We start from the raw sequence: 14,429 nt of genomic DNA, 5'->3' as shown, positions 1-14,429 counted from the left end.
CTGGAAAGAATACAGGTTGATCTACAGAGCTCACTGGCCAGCAGCTTAGCCTCTTGGTAAGATCTTGGTCCCAGTGAGAGACACTATCTCAAAAAACAATGTGGACAACACCTGAGGAACATCTGAAGTTGGCCCCTGACCTCCATATATATGTACATACACACCCATACATTGAACAAGCACACACACAGCTGTATATGCACAGACATGTACGTGTGTGAATATAGACACACATACAAAGAAAGAGGCAGGGGGAGGGTGGGAGAGAGAGAGAGAAAGAGAATTTCCTGAAAGATTGCTGCTATCCCCTTGCTCTCCAAATGGCCTCAACACCTTAGACAAGGTCTCCAGGTGTTCTTCATTTCCTTCCAGTTCCTGAAGTCAGTAAATGGATGGAATCCACATGTAACAGGAAGGGCTCAGACCAAAGTTGAAAGGCTCCTAATCTACCACTGCCAGCCACTGAGTCTACCACTGCCAGCCACTGAGGAGCTCAGCTCTAGGCAACCCTCTAATTCTGCTGGGTCAGGGTCTCATCCACCTCTACAGGATCATTTTTCTTTGAAAGAAGATTCGGGAGGCCACCTCCAGGGTAACCAAATGTAGAACTAAGCAAAGAACTACCTGTTACTTTGGTCTGCTGGAGGCCCTCTGTGCCTGAACACTGGCCCTTCAGTCCCTAGTTTAGTTCATTGTCAAATAAGGCAGATGTAATTAGATTGGAGTTGCCCCCTGCTGTCTGTGCTTTGGTTGACCTCAAAAGAGATGTGTTCTTTGAGTCACTTCCCGAATCTGACTTAGAGGATATTTCTCCCCTAGAGACAAAACATTAGAAACTTTAGACCCTTTCAAGAACCATAGATTTGAACGTAAACCGAGAACCCTGTGGACACTTTCATCCTAAATAAAAGAAGCAAGTGAAATGTTCTTCTTGGGGTATAGCCACTGCACCCATGAATACACTGCAGCTCAGATAACCTACATGAGATCAGTCAACAATATCATTCACCATTCAATAGGCAGCACTAATCGGATTCAGTGGGTTATTAACAAAAAGAGAGATAAGAGAAGAAGTAGGGAGGGGGAGATTTAGGGGGTTTCTAGTAGGAATGGCAAAGAGAAGTTGGAAGTTCCTGAGGCAGTTGGGGCTGTGTATGATCAAGATGCATACTTTACATATATGAAACTGTCAAAGGATAAATAAAATATATTCTCTCTGCTCCTCCCTGTTCCAGAGACAGCCGCATCTTCTTGTGCAGTGCCAGCCTTGTCCCGTAGACAAAATGGTGAAGGTCGGTGTGAACAGATTTGGCCGTATCGGGCGTCTGGTCACCAGGGCTGCCTTCTGCTCTCCACAAGGCAAAGTGGAGATTGTTGCCATCAACGACCCCTTCATTGACCTCAACTACATGGTCTACATGTTCCAGTATGACTCCACCCACGGCAAATTCAACGGCACAGTCAAGGCCGAGAATGGGAAGCTTGTCATCAACTGGAAGCCCACCACCATCTTCCAGGAGCGAGACCCCGCTAACATCAAATGGGGTGAGGCTGGTGCTGAGTATGGCCTGGAGTCTACTGGTGTCTTCACCACCATGGAGAAGCCGGGGCCCACTTGAAGGGTGGAGCCAAAAGGGTCATCATCTCCGCCCTTTCTGCCGATACCCCCATGTTTGTGATGGGTGTGAACCAGAAGAAATATGACAACTCACTCAAGATTGCTAGCAATGCATCCTGTACCACCAACTGCTTAGCCCCCCTGGCCAAGGTCATCCATGGCAACTTTGGCATTGTGGAAGGGCTCATGACCACGGTCCATGCCATCACTGCCACCCAGAAGACTGTGGATGGCACCTCTGGAAAGCTGTGGCGTGATGGTCGTGGGGCTGCCCAGAACATCATCCTTGCATCCACTGGTGCTGCCAAGGCTGTGGGCAAGGTCATCCCAGAGCTGAACGGGAAGCTCACTGGCATGGCCTTCCGTGTTCCTACCCCCAATGTGTCCGTCGTGGATCTGATGTGCCGCCTGGAGAAACCTGCCAAGTATGATGACATCAAGAAGGTGGTGAAGCAGGCATCTGAGGGCCAACTGAAGGGCATCTTGGACTACACTGAGGACCAGGTTGTCTCCTGCGACTTCAACAGCAACTCCCACTCTTCCACCTTCGATGCTGGGGCTGGCATTGCTCTCAATGACAACTTTGTCAAGCTCATTTCCTGGTATGACAATGAATATGGCTACAGCAACAGGGTGGTGGACCTCATGGCCTACATGGCCTCCAAGGAGTAAGAAACCCTGGACCACCCACCCCAGCAAGGACACTGAAAGCAAGAGAGAGGCCCTCTGGTTGCTGAGGAGTCCCTATCCCAACTTGGCCCCCAACACTGAGCATCTCCCTCACAATTTCCATCCCAGACTGCCATAATAACAGGAGGGGCCTAGGGAGCCCTCCCTACTCTCTTGAATACCATCAATAAAGTTCGCTGCACCCACAAAAAAAATTAAAATAAAATATATCCTCTTAAAAACTGAAATAGAGCTGGGCGGTGGTGGCACATGCCTTTAATCCCAGCACTTGGGAGGCAGAGGCAGGCAGATTTCTGAGTTCGAGGCCAGCCTGGTCTACAAAGTGAGTTCCAGGACAGCCAGGGCTATACAGAGAAACCCTGTCTCAAAAAAAAAAAAAAAAACCTGAAATAGAAGAGAAGCAGATTAAGATCTGGCAGACATGCTGATCTTGCTACTACTTGGGCGGCTGAGGCAGGAAGATCATGAGTTTGAAGTTAGCCTGGGCTACATATCCAGACCCTTTATCAAAAATGGATAAGGAAAGGGTGAGGAAGAGGGACAGAAGAAGAGAGGCAGAGGGGTAAGCAGCTAAGATCTGCCATGAGTTTTGTGAGCATTTAAAGACTCATGCCTATTTCTATGTATCCCTGACTACTCCATTTCCATCCCATTGATTAGGTGAGGCCCAATCAGGCAGACTAGAAGAACTGTGTAAAGAGCCATTGCAGATGTCTACATAACACATCAGAAACTCTTCTAGACTGGCCTTCATTCTGGTTCTCAGAGTTTCCCTTCCCTTTCAATTCTAAACTCTTATTCTTAGTTTTAGACTCCTGATATTCTAGTTACTGTAAATCTAGGCATGCTCATCTTTGGATTTTGATAATTGGTACTTGTCAATCACTCCAACTCATTGTAACCATGAATTAGAAACGACCCATGCTCCACAACTGTATCACCTGGATCATGTCACATGAGGCCCAGAGAACAATGTTTCCTTTGTGCTCTTACATTTAGTTAGTTAGTTAGTTAGTTAGTTATTAGTTATGTGTGTCTGAGATGAAAACTCATGTAGAGTCAGTCTCTCTCTCTCTCTCTCTCTCTCTCTCTCTCTCTCTCTTAACCATGTGGATCTGAGGAATTAAATTCAGGTCATTAGTCTTGGTGGCAAGTGCCTTTACCTACTGAGCCATTTTGATGGCTCTCTAAGGCCCTTATTTGAGATAATCTGTTAGTCTTGTCACACTCTAGGGTTACTAACCAATCCTCCTGGACATGAATAAACTGTGTGTGTGTATCCATCTCTACCTTGTCCTCTGTTTGACCTCAGATGAGGAAGTAGGCTTAGGAAAGATGACCTCAGTGTAGCAGCTATTCTTTCAATTTTTCACAGACCCGAGTGTAGTGTTTGCCTGCTGAGTCCTGCTTAGCCATGTAAGGGACAGAATGACATGGTTCCTGCCCCCAGAACAGAGCAAGCAAGGCTTGGGCCTCCATGAGTGCTGGCAGTTGCTGTAGCTAGAAGGCGTGTTTGTATAATAAATCATGTACATATTTTCATGCTCCTCCTTCGAGGAAGGTCCTCTCCACCAAGGTTACTGACTCCATGATAATCAGAGACAGCAGGAGTCTAGGGCGCAAGGGCGTGTCTAATGTCTCAACAAAACGGTAGAGCAGTGTGATCTTCAGGACAGAACTTAAGGCTTTGGGAATGAACTCTGAAAACATGAGTTCAAAAATATATAATTTCTCAACTATGTAAAATATAAGGATGTAATATGAATTATATAAGGAGGGTCACAGATCTAAAAGAACAGAGGCAGTTGCACTATGAGTCAGCTTGTCAGGAAAATACTAAGGAAGGAGATAAAGGGACTTTAGGGCTTGGTGATCACAAGTCAAGATCCCACCCAGCTAAGGTTTTTTATTTATGTTTACAAAGGCAGGCAGGTTCCTGAGCTCAAGGTCAGCCTGGGACAGAGTGAGTTTAGGTTCAGGCCCAGGTGTGGTAAGAATGGTAATTTCAGGGTGAGGTCCCACCCAGCTGACCTATTGTTTGTGTTTATGCTTGCTGTCTCTTTCTAAGAATCAAGGAGCTAGGGTCATGAGATGCTGATTCATGGGATAATCAAAAGTGAACCTGGGGGAATGACTGAATCAACAATTGATGTAAATAAAAGACTGGGCTTTTGATCTGCAAAAGATGAACTATCCAGAAAGGTTTTAGAATATCAAGAAAAAACTGCTAGAACAGAACACAGAGAGAGCATTCTGGAAAGCTGTCATGAGCAGAACATACATCATCAGCTTGGATCCACAATTTGACTTCTAGTTGTTTCTTGGTTCCCAGACACTCCTTCTTTCAATCCCTCTCCAAGCTAAGGCTGGTCCTTGGCACTATACAGCATCAAGAGGTCAAGTTCTGATGCATTTTTTCACAACAGAAAACCACAGGAACCTAAACTTACAAACTGATGCACTTTGCTGGGCCAATGTCTTGTACAGTTCCACAACAGAACACTGCCCTCATTAGTCATGTACTGCATTAAAAACTCCTTGGTCGAAAGAGGATTCCAGAAGATGATGGTCCCATACGATTATAAAGCATAGTAACAACATCACCTCCTTGGTTTAAAGAATTATATTCAATGGTGATCACCCTATGACACAATTCTCAGGACCTATCTTGTCATTAAGTAACATATAACTGTGTTTTACCAGATTCTCCAAGGCTAAGTCAGGGTTCTCTAGAGGAACAGAACTTATAGAATGAATATGGAGAGAGAGAGAGAGAGAGAGAGAGAGAGAGAGAGAGAGAGAGAGAGAGTGAGAGAGAGAGAGAGAGAGAGAGAGAGAGAGAGAGAGAGAGAGAGAGAAACAATGGCTGTCTACCAATGGAAAGTCCAAAAATCCAGTAGATATTCAGTCCACAAGGTTGGATGTCTCAGCTGGTCTTCAGTATATGCCAGAATCCCAAATAAGCAAGCTCTAATGCTAGAGAAAGAATGGTCTTACCACTGAAATTGAAAGCAAGCAGGCAAAGAGATCAAGCTTCTTTTTTCATGTCTTTTATTTTAGAGTGCTGAAAAAGTATAACATAAAAACAAAAATTCTAGGCCTTTAGGCCCAGGCTTGAGAATGTGACCTTTGTGACTCAATGTTCCAAGCCATGCTAATCGTAAAACAGATAGTGACATTCCTCCACCCACCACTTCCTGGGTTCAGGGGGTGTTCATTCAAAGAAAGCCACCCTGACTGCTCCTGGAACCCACTATGCAAATGTGATATTGTTAGGGGCTCATAGAAACTGTCTTGAGAAATAACCCACACAATTACTAGGTATTCCTTGTGACTCTTGTGACTTGCACTCCCTCGTGACTCTTAACTGGTATTTTTGGTATTTTCTAACAATGCCCTCCCCACCCCCTTGAGTTGTGGTTTCTTCCTTTAAATACCCCCTTACCCAGCTACTCAGGGCCCACAGTCCTCTACCCCTGTGTGGTGTACGACTGTGGGCCCCAGAGCGCACCTGGAATAAAAGTCCTCTTGCAGTTTGCATCAAGACCGTTTCTCGTGAGTGATTTGGGGTGTCGCCTCTCCTGAGTCAGAACATGGGGGAGTCCTCACGTTGTGGGTCTTTCAGTGCCAGCAGAATGTATAGCCCAGATTAAACACTGAGCCCTCCTCAAAAGAACTGGATTAAAAGTGAGTCTTCCCAGTCAGGTGGTGGTGGTGCAAGACTTTAATCTAGCACAGATTAAAGGAGGTCTGAGAGGTAGGCAGGTCTCTGAGTTTGAGGTAAGCTTGATCTACAGAGTAAGGTCCCAGGACAGCCAGGGCTACACAGAGAAACCCTGTCTCAATAAGTAGATAGATAGATAGATAGATAGATAGATAGATAGATAGATAGATAGATAGATAATCAAATTATTTACATTGGAAAAATCCCCACAGGTATACCCAGCCACTTGGGTTCTAGTTAATTCTAGATGTAGACAAGTCATCATCCAACAAGCCATCACACCTAGCACTTTATTTCTCATTCACTCCAAGTTCCACTGAACTGGAATCATTCCCTAAGTCCAGTCCTAGCCACAAGTGCACAGCAGGGCTTCAACCTCAGGGCATTTGAGAAGCTTTAGCCTACTCTTAGGCATACCAGTAACCACTTAGCAACTTCTTCCCTGGAAGCAAAAGACAGGGTTGATGGGAAGCTGGGCAGTTTGGCCACTTAAGGTGGAATAATAGCTTAACAAAATGTCAAGTCCTTTTTGCTGCTGTGAGTAGATTCATACAATGGTAAGGCTCCATCAACAAGCATGCATCAGCGTCTCTATTGTATGCTAGGCCCTAGGATAAGTAAATGAGTCTGAATTAACTCCTCCCATCAAGAATGTAACAATAAAAAAGAAATATTATGTGAAAACAACATGTTTTGGAAATAGTTTCTAGTAGCATTCACATAGTAGCTGAATGTCAGGGAAGACCAAAGACCGGCCCACTGGGCTTTAATTTCCCTTCTACTGATGTGATCACAAAGTATCTCTACATGTCTGAAAAAATAGTTTACAGCTGTCGAAATGTAAGAATATGAAACATTGTGGTATGTAAACATATTTACGTAGACTATACTGCCTTACTTTCTTGTTATAAAGTTACTGCATGCTCCTGTTAAAAATTCAAGGTTTTCTAAATGACAAAGGAAGTAAAATCCCAACCAGGCACCCACCAGAAGTATGATGAAAAATAGACTTTATGTTCAATCTCTGTGCATAATTGGGCATACACAAATACAGAAAAGAAGGCATACTCTATAATAAAAATCAGTGATATAGGCAACCTATTTTACTCAGTTCTGCTAGATGTTTTAACATTGTATTGTATATGTGTTTTAAATGATATGATCTTGAAGATTCCACTAAAAATCAGACAGAGAGCACCCGATGTTTTGTTTGCCTGTCACGTACACCTTGACTCATTCTGGGAAACCTTTCTTCCTTGTGGTTCTAGAGGGAGTGTCCAGTGTCTCACTTCTTCCTCCCACAGTCCTGAGCTGGACCATTAGCTTAATGTCATTCAACAGTGGTACAAAATAAGGGAACCAGAAATGTTTTCTGTGCATCCACTGTCTCCGGCCACCCACTCTCAGATTCATTTCTGGAACCTTCTGCGTGTAGGTAGCCTATGACGTTTAGCATTTGAGCTAGTTTATTTGTTTCTATTCTTTTTCCATGTCCCTTTTCTTGGCTGCATTAGTCATGCTCTTTGCGGCATTATGCTTGGTTATTGCGTCTCTCCTCTGATGGTACGCTGCCAGATTCCACATTTACTTCTGCTCTGGACCATTAGCCATCTCAAGTATGAGCACTAGGGTCATTTCCTCTCACTGCAACCAATCCATTCTCATCACTCTGCAGAACTGAGCCTTATCAACTCAGACTTTGGCCTTTCATGAATACCTCTTTGACAAGAATGCTCATTCTTAATGAAAATGCCAAGCAGAGAACCATCCTGACAGGGGCATGACCCTCTGAACTGGGACAGACACCATAGTTTCAGCATCTGGAAACCAGAAATAAGCAGCCAACCCTCTACCACTTTATTACTTTATTTAAACAAGTGGATTTTCACATACTATGTAAATGGCTGGGAAATCACCAATAACTTCAGCAGGATCTTTTCTCTTTATAAATTCATAGGCAGGACACAGATTTACAAAATATTCACACAAAATATTTTCTTAGAAAAAAAAAACAAAAACATGTCCTAGTTACCTATTGTTATCACTATCAGATGAATGGATGATCACATGTTTTTCTTTTTCTTGCCCCCGTTTTCTGCTTATTTGTAGTTTTAGAAATTTTACCCTATCACATGAAGTCAAAGTCAGTAAATAATCTTGTTTGCATCCTGGTCCAAGTAAACCAACTGTACTGGTTGGTTTTGTGTGTTAACTTGACACAAACTGGAGTTATCACAGAGAAAGGAGCCTCCATGAGATCCAGCTGTGAGGCATTTTCTCAGTTGGTGATCAAGGGGAAAGGGCCCATTGTGGGTGGTGCCATCCCTGGGCTGGTAGTCTTGGGTTCTATAAGAAAGCAAGCTGAGCAAGCTAAGGGAAGCAAGCCTATAAGTAACATTCCTCCACGGCCTCTGCATCAGCTCCTGCTTCCTGATCTGCTTGAGTTCCAGTCCTGACTTCCTTTAGTGATGAACAGCAATATGGAAGTATAAGCTGAATAAACCCTTTCCTCCCCAACTTGCTTCTTGGTCATGATGTTTTGTGCAGGAATAGAAACCCTGACTAAGACACCAACTGTGAAAATACTTATAAGAAAAGTCAGGAAATTTAAACTCTGGAGATTTGGTGATACTAAAACAGTATTATTCTTATTAGGTTTGTTTAAAATGCTACAGTATCATTAAAAAATAATTCTCATCTTTTAGATAGATGCACTGACATATTTAGGGATGGAATTAAGTCTATGGATTTATGGGTAATTAGTTCATTATGGGGTAATAACTGGCTGGAAATTTAAATACCAGGAAGCTGCTGGTTTATAATTGTTGAAGTTGGACAACAGGTTCATGGTGCTCATTTCCATGTACTCTTTACTTTTATATTTGAAATCTCCTGTAATAAAATATGTAATAATGGTAAATATAACAATCACTTATTAATAATAATTAATACCATGCTTTTTTATAGTAAGTAGGCAGGAATATCTTCTAATTATCTCTACCTATGTTTATGCTGTTTGTTTACTCTTTTGAGACAAGGTCTCGTGTAATCCAGGCTAGCCTTGAATTCACAGTGTAATAAAACTAGCCTTGAACTCCTGATCTACTAGCTCCACCTCCTGAGTGCTGGAATCAGAGGTGTGAGCCACCAGACTGGGTAGATATCTCCACCTTCAAGACTCTCAGCTCAAAAGGTCCTTTTTTAGGTAGGTACCAGCTGATGTACTTGTGTGCTGAAAGCCACGTGGGCCACAGTGACAGGCTATGTGTCCCACTGTTCTCACCATGTCTTTTGTGTTCATCTGTGTCACTGCTACTACTCTCTTGTAAAGTCAACATGCTTTAAAAATATTTACTATTTACATGTCTTTGCATATAAGAATAAAATATTTTAACTCTTTTTAATATTAACGATTTTTCTAAACCTTGTGTCTTAGTTAGAGTTTCTACTGCTGTGAAGAGACACCATGACCACAGAAACTCTTATAAAGGAAAACATCTCATTGGAGCTGGCTTACAGTTTCAGAGGTTCAGTCCATTATAGTCATGGCAGGGAAAACATGGCATCATGTACCATGCAGGCAGACATGGAGAGGTAGCTGAGAGTTCTACATCTGGATCAGCAGGCAGCAGAAAAAGCATGAGCCACTAAGTCTGGCTTTTGTTTTTGAACCTCAATGCCCATGCCCTAATAATACACCTACTCCAATAAGGCCTCACCTCTTTATAGTGACACTCCCTATAGGTCTATGGCGGCCATTTTTATTCAACTACCATATCTTGCCTGGTCATTAATTCCATTATTTGGACTCCATTTGAACTCTGCACATACAAAGGAGACATAACAAACCTCGGTGATTATTTACTCTCCTATACTTAACTAAGAACATCATGTTGCATGTGAACCTTATATACTATAGAGTTGCTTTGATGTTGGTTTCATACAGTTTTTTTTTTCTCTTTACTAGGCACAAGACCAGCAGTGACCAATGTCATCTTGTCTTTTTATATGAGCAATTATGTTAGGACCTGGTACATTTCAAATGTTCAGTATATATCTGTTCAATTAAATTAAGATTATTCCATTTACAAATCTATGCTTTTGTCCAGTATGATCACGTATAATAAGACTAAAAAAACATGAACTTATTCATATTCTATTTTTATGCCACATTCTATTCTATTCATATTCCTTCCTGTTCCATAAGTCAGCTGATCTGAAACATTACTCATTCCATAGTTCAGTTTCTATCTAATGTGATAACAAGTGGCATCTATATGTCAGCTGATAGAGCTGTCATTTATGTTTTAAGGAACAGAGATCTAAAGAAATTTCCCTTAGCACAGATGTGATTTTAAAATATGACCCAATTTTTTTAAATTTTTAAACACAATCTTAATAATTATATGGATGTGTGTCTGTGTTGGGGTATGTGCACATGTGTTGCTCACAGAGGCCAGAAGAGGATTGGAGCTGCAATTACAAACAGTTGTGAGCTACATTTATGTAGGTTCTGGGTCCTCTGCAAACCCAATGAACCATTGCTCTAGCCCATGAGTTAATTTTTAAGACTGCAGCATACCAGGATAATGATACTGTGCTACCCACCATTGAGAAAGATCTATTCGTTTTGAAGTAACTGCTAGATTTGAAGTACTCTGTAACAGATTTTAATGTATCAATTTTTAAAAAAGATTCACATGGAAACAAAAGGACTTTTAGATTCTTAACTGAAATACTTGCATGACTATTAAACTCAAAACCTCCAGAAAGGGAAATCTGTTTGTCAGTGGGTTTGTTTGTTTGTTTGTTTTCATGTATTTAAATAAGTAACTTGGTCCATGAGAGGGAGGAGCCAGAAATCAAAGGCCTGATTGTGCTGGATCCTTCTTTGTGGCCATTCTTCAGCTGGGTTCTCAGCAGGCTGCAGTTGAAAGGGAAAGATCCAAGTTCTGCTTAAAAATCAGACTAAAGAGCTTGCTCAGCACCCCGCTCACATTATGCTACTCGCATTCACCACTTAAAAGTCTTTGGATAGTAAATTGTATGCAATGACCTCAGTCTTCCAGGATATTCTCGGATTATAGGAAGCACCCCTCTGACTTGCTTATGAGGAGAGGAGTATTTTTCATGGCTTTCCCTTTTCTTGAAAGACTCTCAGAACATCAAGATCCTCAGGTATAAATTAGACCCGGGGAAGAATGTCACAAAAGCACACTATTTTTCCTACTTGGTTAGAAGAAAGAGAACAAAACTGAATATTTCTGGTGAGGACTCTCGCTCCAAGAGGGACAAACGGGTTGTTTTGTTTTGTTTTGTTTTGTTTCCTTCTCTAACTATGTGAGAGTGAAGTTTTATGCACAATGTATTTGAAATAATATTCGTGCGCTTTCCTAATCAAAAGGCTCCTGTGGAGCTGAGATGCAAGAGCATCAAAAGACTGTCAACACAGATCAATAAAGGCAGGTCTTTATAAGGTTTGATAGAATTATATCTTTTGTTTATAACAGAATTTTGATTATAGTAGAATATAAAGGTATAACAGAATTTTGAGTATAGCAGGAAGGGATTTTGGAGTAGAGACTGCAGAAGAATAACAATCAAAATTAGACAAAGATTACCCATGTCTCCTTGACAAGTTCACGGGTAGAGAGGGCATTTAACCCTTGAGGTACAGCAACCATGCCTATCGTCCAGCAATCCTGCAATCCGGCCCGACTCCGACGTAGAAACATACCCAAGACTGCGGCAAGGAAAATACGCGAGCAAGCCTGTCTCCCCTCCCCCGCTCCGTTCCCGCGGGATTGGAGTAGCGCTGGGTCGCTGACGCCATCCTCACGCCTCTGGTTTGCATGGAGCATGCGCCTCCTCCTCATTTCCTCTCCTGGAGCTAGTGGAGTAAAGCTACGCCCAGGCCCGCGTCCGCTGGCGGCGCAGGAACTTCAGCACCCGCGGGGCGGACAGCGCCTACCGCACCTGCTCACCTGCTCTGGGCGCCAGAAGAGCCTGCATCCTCCTTCCAGCCCGGAGCAACTGCGCCGGAGGCGCCCAGACCCTCTCCCTTCCCGCACCCAGGCTCCTGTCCCTTCCAGCTTCTTAACTCCCCTTCTCATTCATAACAAAAGCTACAGCTCAGGGGCCCAGCGCCAAGCTCTTTCCAGCAAAGCACAGAAGAGCAAGAAAGAATGGGGTTCCTTTGGACCGGCTCTTGGATACTGGTGTTGGTGCTCAACAGCGGCCCAATTCAAGCTTTCCCCAAACCCGAAGGCAGCCAAGGTATGTGGACATTGCTCTGCTTTAGAGTTCTCTTTCATTTGGCCCAGCCAAGATAAAGCTTGATGTGACCCGTGAGCTCTAAATCGCCCTGCCTAGTTTTTCTCAGCAGATCTCGTATCGTGCATATTGACAGAATATACACGGTTTTGACTTCAGAGAACGAAGATGGATTTTTCTTTCTCCTTTACTTTTAAAATAATAGAGCGATAACATGGTCTTATTTTGAAAAGGGGAGCGAGTACCTGTGCTTAAAGTGGCTAGGATTTTTTTTTTTTTTTTTTGCTCATTACACATGCAGGATATGATGATCTCTTTTAATGTACCAGCAATGATAATCCAAATAGTATGTTTCCAATTGAAAAGAGCTAATAAGCTAAGAATTAGAACTATATGTTAAATTTCTGATCAGAAAATAAAAGTGTGATTGCATTTAATTCAGGATATGCAATAATATAATAAGCATACCAACTTTGGAACTCACCATGTATACAATTGATAATCTTTGCTACTATAAATTTTATTTTATAACATTCAGAATTATTTCTCCAAAAAATCTTTTTTCATTGTGTTTTTTATTTTAATAGGAAACATATTTGACCACCCAAATGCACAATTAAATTTATATTTATGTGTATTTATTCTAGACAAATCCCTGCATAATAGAGAATTAAGTGCAGAAAGACCTTTGAATGAACAGGTAGGTCAGATGTAAAATTATAACTCCTATGTTATCTTATTCACTGTTGTCACTTACTGTAGTTTCCTTGTGATATTTTAGCCATTTTACATTTATAAACTCCAAGACATTAATAATAAATTGACAAAAACTAAGATGATAAATCTGGTTCCACTAATTCTGTGTTCTCACAATTAGTGCACTGAGTTCTTATAGCACATGGGCTGAGGCATGATGATAACCCAGTGAGATCAATACTGTAGCCACTCTTATAAGACTGTCTAGTTTACCAAAGTGTGTGCGTGGCTTGTTTTGTTTTCTTTGAGACAGAGCCTTGCTGGGTAGCTTTGATTGCCCTACAACTCTTGATCTTTCTGCCCCTTCCTCTTGAGTGCTGGGATTGTCAGCACATGCTACCACACTTGGTTGAAGATTTGTCTTTTGTCAGTATCACAGGAGAGAGGAATTAATTGATTAAAGCATATCAGCCCTTTGTTTTGTCTCATTTAATCCTGACAACGGTGCTTTCTGCCTGCATTTTACAAACAGAACTAAATCACATAGAGAGTAAATCTTGTGGAATTGATAAGTAGTGAAGCAAGGATTTAAAAGCAGATCTGTCTCCTGTTTGTCTCACAGATCGCTGAGGCAGAGGCAGACAAGATTAAAAAGGCATTCCCTTCAGGTAAAAAAGAAACCACTCTGCTGTTCAGTTAAATATGTGGGTCACAGAATTCTAAACTAAAATGCATGTGTTGGGCTTGGAACTTTCCTTCCAGAAAGCAAGCCGAGTGAAAGCAATTATTCTTCTGTCGATAACTTGAATCTGCTGAGGGCAATAACAGAAAAGGAAACCGTTGAGAAAGAGAGACAATCCATAAGAAGCCCCCCGTTTGATAACCAACTGAACGTGGAAGACGCTGATTCAACCAAAAATCGGAAACTGATCGATGAGTACGATTCCACCAAGAGTGGACTGGACCACAAGTTTCAAGGTAAATGATTAACCAGGTGCTTTGCCGCCTTCTCTTCTCACTCTGAGTTTCTCCTTACATATTAAGAAAAGGTCACACACTTTCAAAATGTATTGAATGCACGTATAACCTTTTATTCATCAAGTCCAAAGTTGAGGTCAAACCAAAATTGACCTATAACATACAAAAAACCTAGAGTCTCAATTTTCCCCTTTAAAGATCCCTTTACCAAAACAGGTATGGTGGCTCAGGCCTGGAATCCCGATCAACACTCAGGATGCTGAAGCAAGAGAGTTGTCACAAGGTTGGGTTCAGTCTGAGCTACATAGGGTACCAGGCCATCCAGACCCTGACTCAGAAAAAGCGAGAAAGGCAGAGATGGTAATTGGTTTTCCTTACTGATGCTTTAAAAAAAAAAAGTTAAAACCTGATATCTGCATTTTACATTATTGAACTCATTTTGCTATTTCT

The 14,429-nt window shown here is 42.1% G+C and overlaps 1 protein-coding gene and 1 pseudogene across 4 annotated transcripts in view; both read left to right on the top strand.

The window, feature by feature from the left end:
- The first annotated feature begins 1,227 nt into the window (after window positions 1–1,227).
- Gm3671 lies at window positions 1,228–2,290 on the top strand (annotated as a pseudogene).
- Window positions 2,291–9,983: 7,693 nt separating this feature from the next.
- Window positions 9,984–14,429, top strand: part of Scg3 (secretogranin III) — a 42,594-nt gene continuing 38,148 nt past the window's right edge. For 2 of the 4 annotated variants that reach the window (NM_001164790.1, NM_009130.3), the window contains exons 1-4: window positions 11,887–12,308; window positions 12,953–13,005; window positions 13,624–13,669; window positions 13,764–13,979. In NM_001164790.1, the coding sequence (NP_001158262.1) occupies window positions 12,218–12,308; window positions 12,953–13,005; window positions 13,624–13,669; window positions 13,764–13,979 (406 nt within the window). In that variant the 5' untranslated portion in view covers window positions 11,887–12,217. Of the gene's footprint in view, window positions 12,309–12,952; window positions 13,006–13,623; window positions 13,670–13,763; window positions 13,980–14,429 lie in introns of all 4 variants that reach the window. The other 2 variants (XM_017313220.2, XM_006510881.4) reach the window with 1 other exon arrangement.

The sequence above is a fragment of the Mus musculus genome, chromosome 9, assembly GCF_000001635.26.
Source record: "Mus musculus strain C57BL/6J chromosome 9, GRCm38.p6 C57BL/6J".
Classification (NCBI taxonomy): Eukaryota; Metazoa; Chordata; class Mammalia; order Rodentia; family Muridae; genus Mus; species Mus musculus.
Note: the sequence above shows the minus strand (reverse complement) of the source record. Positions and strands in the feature narration are given on the sequence as shown.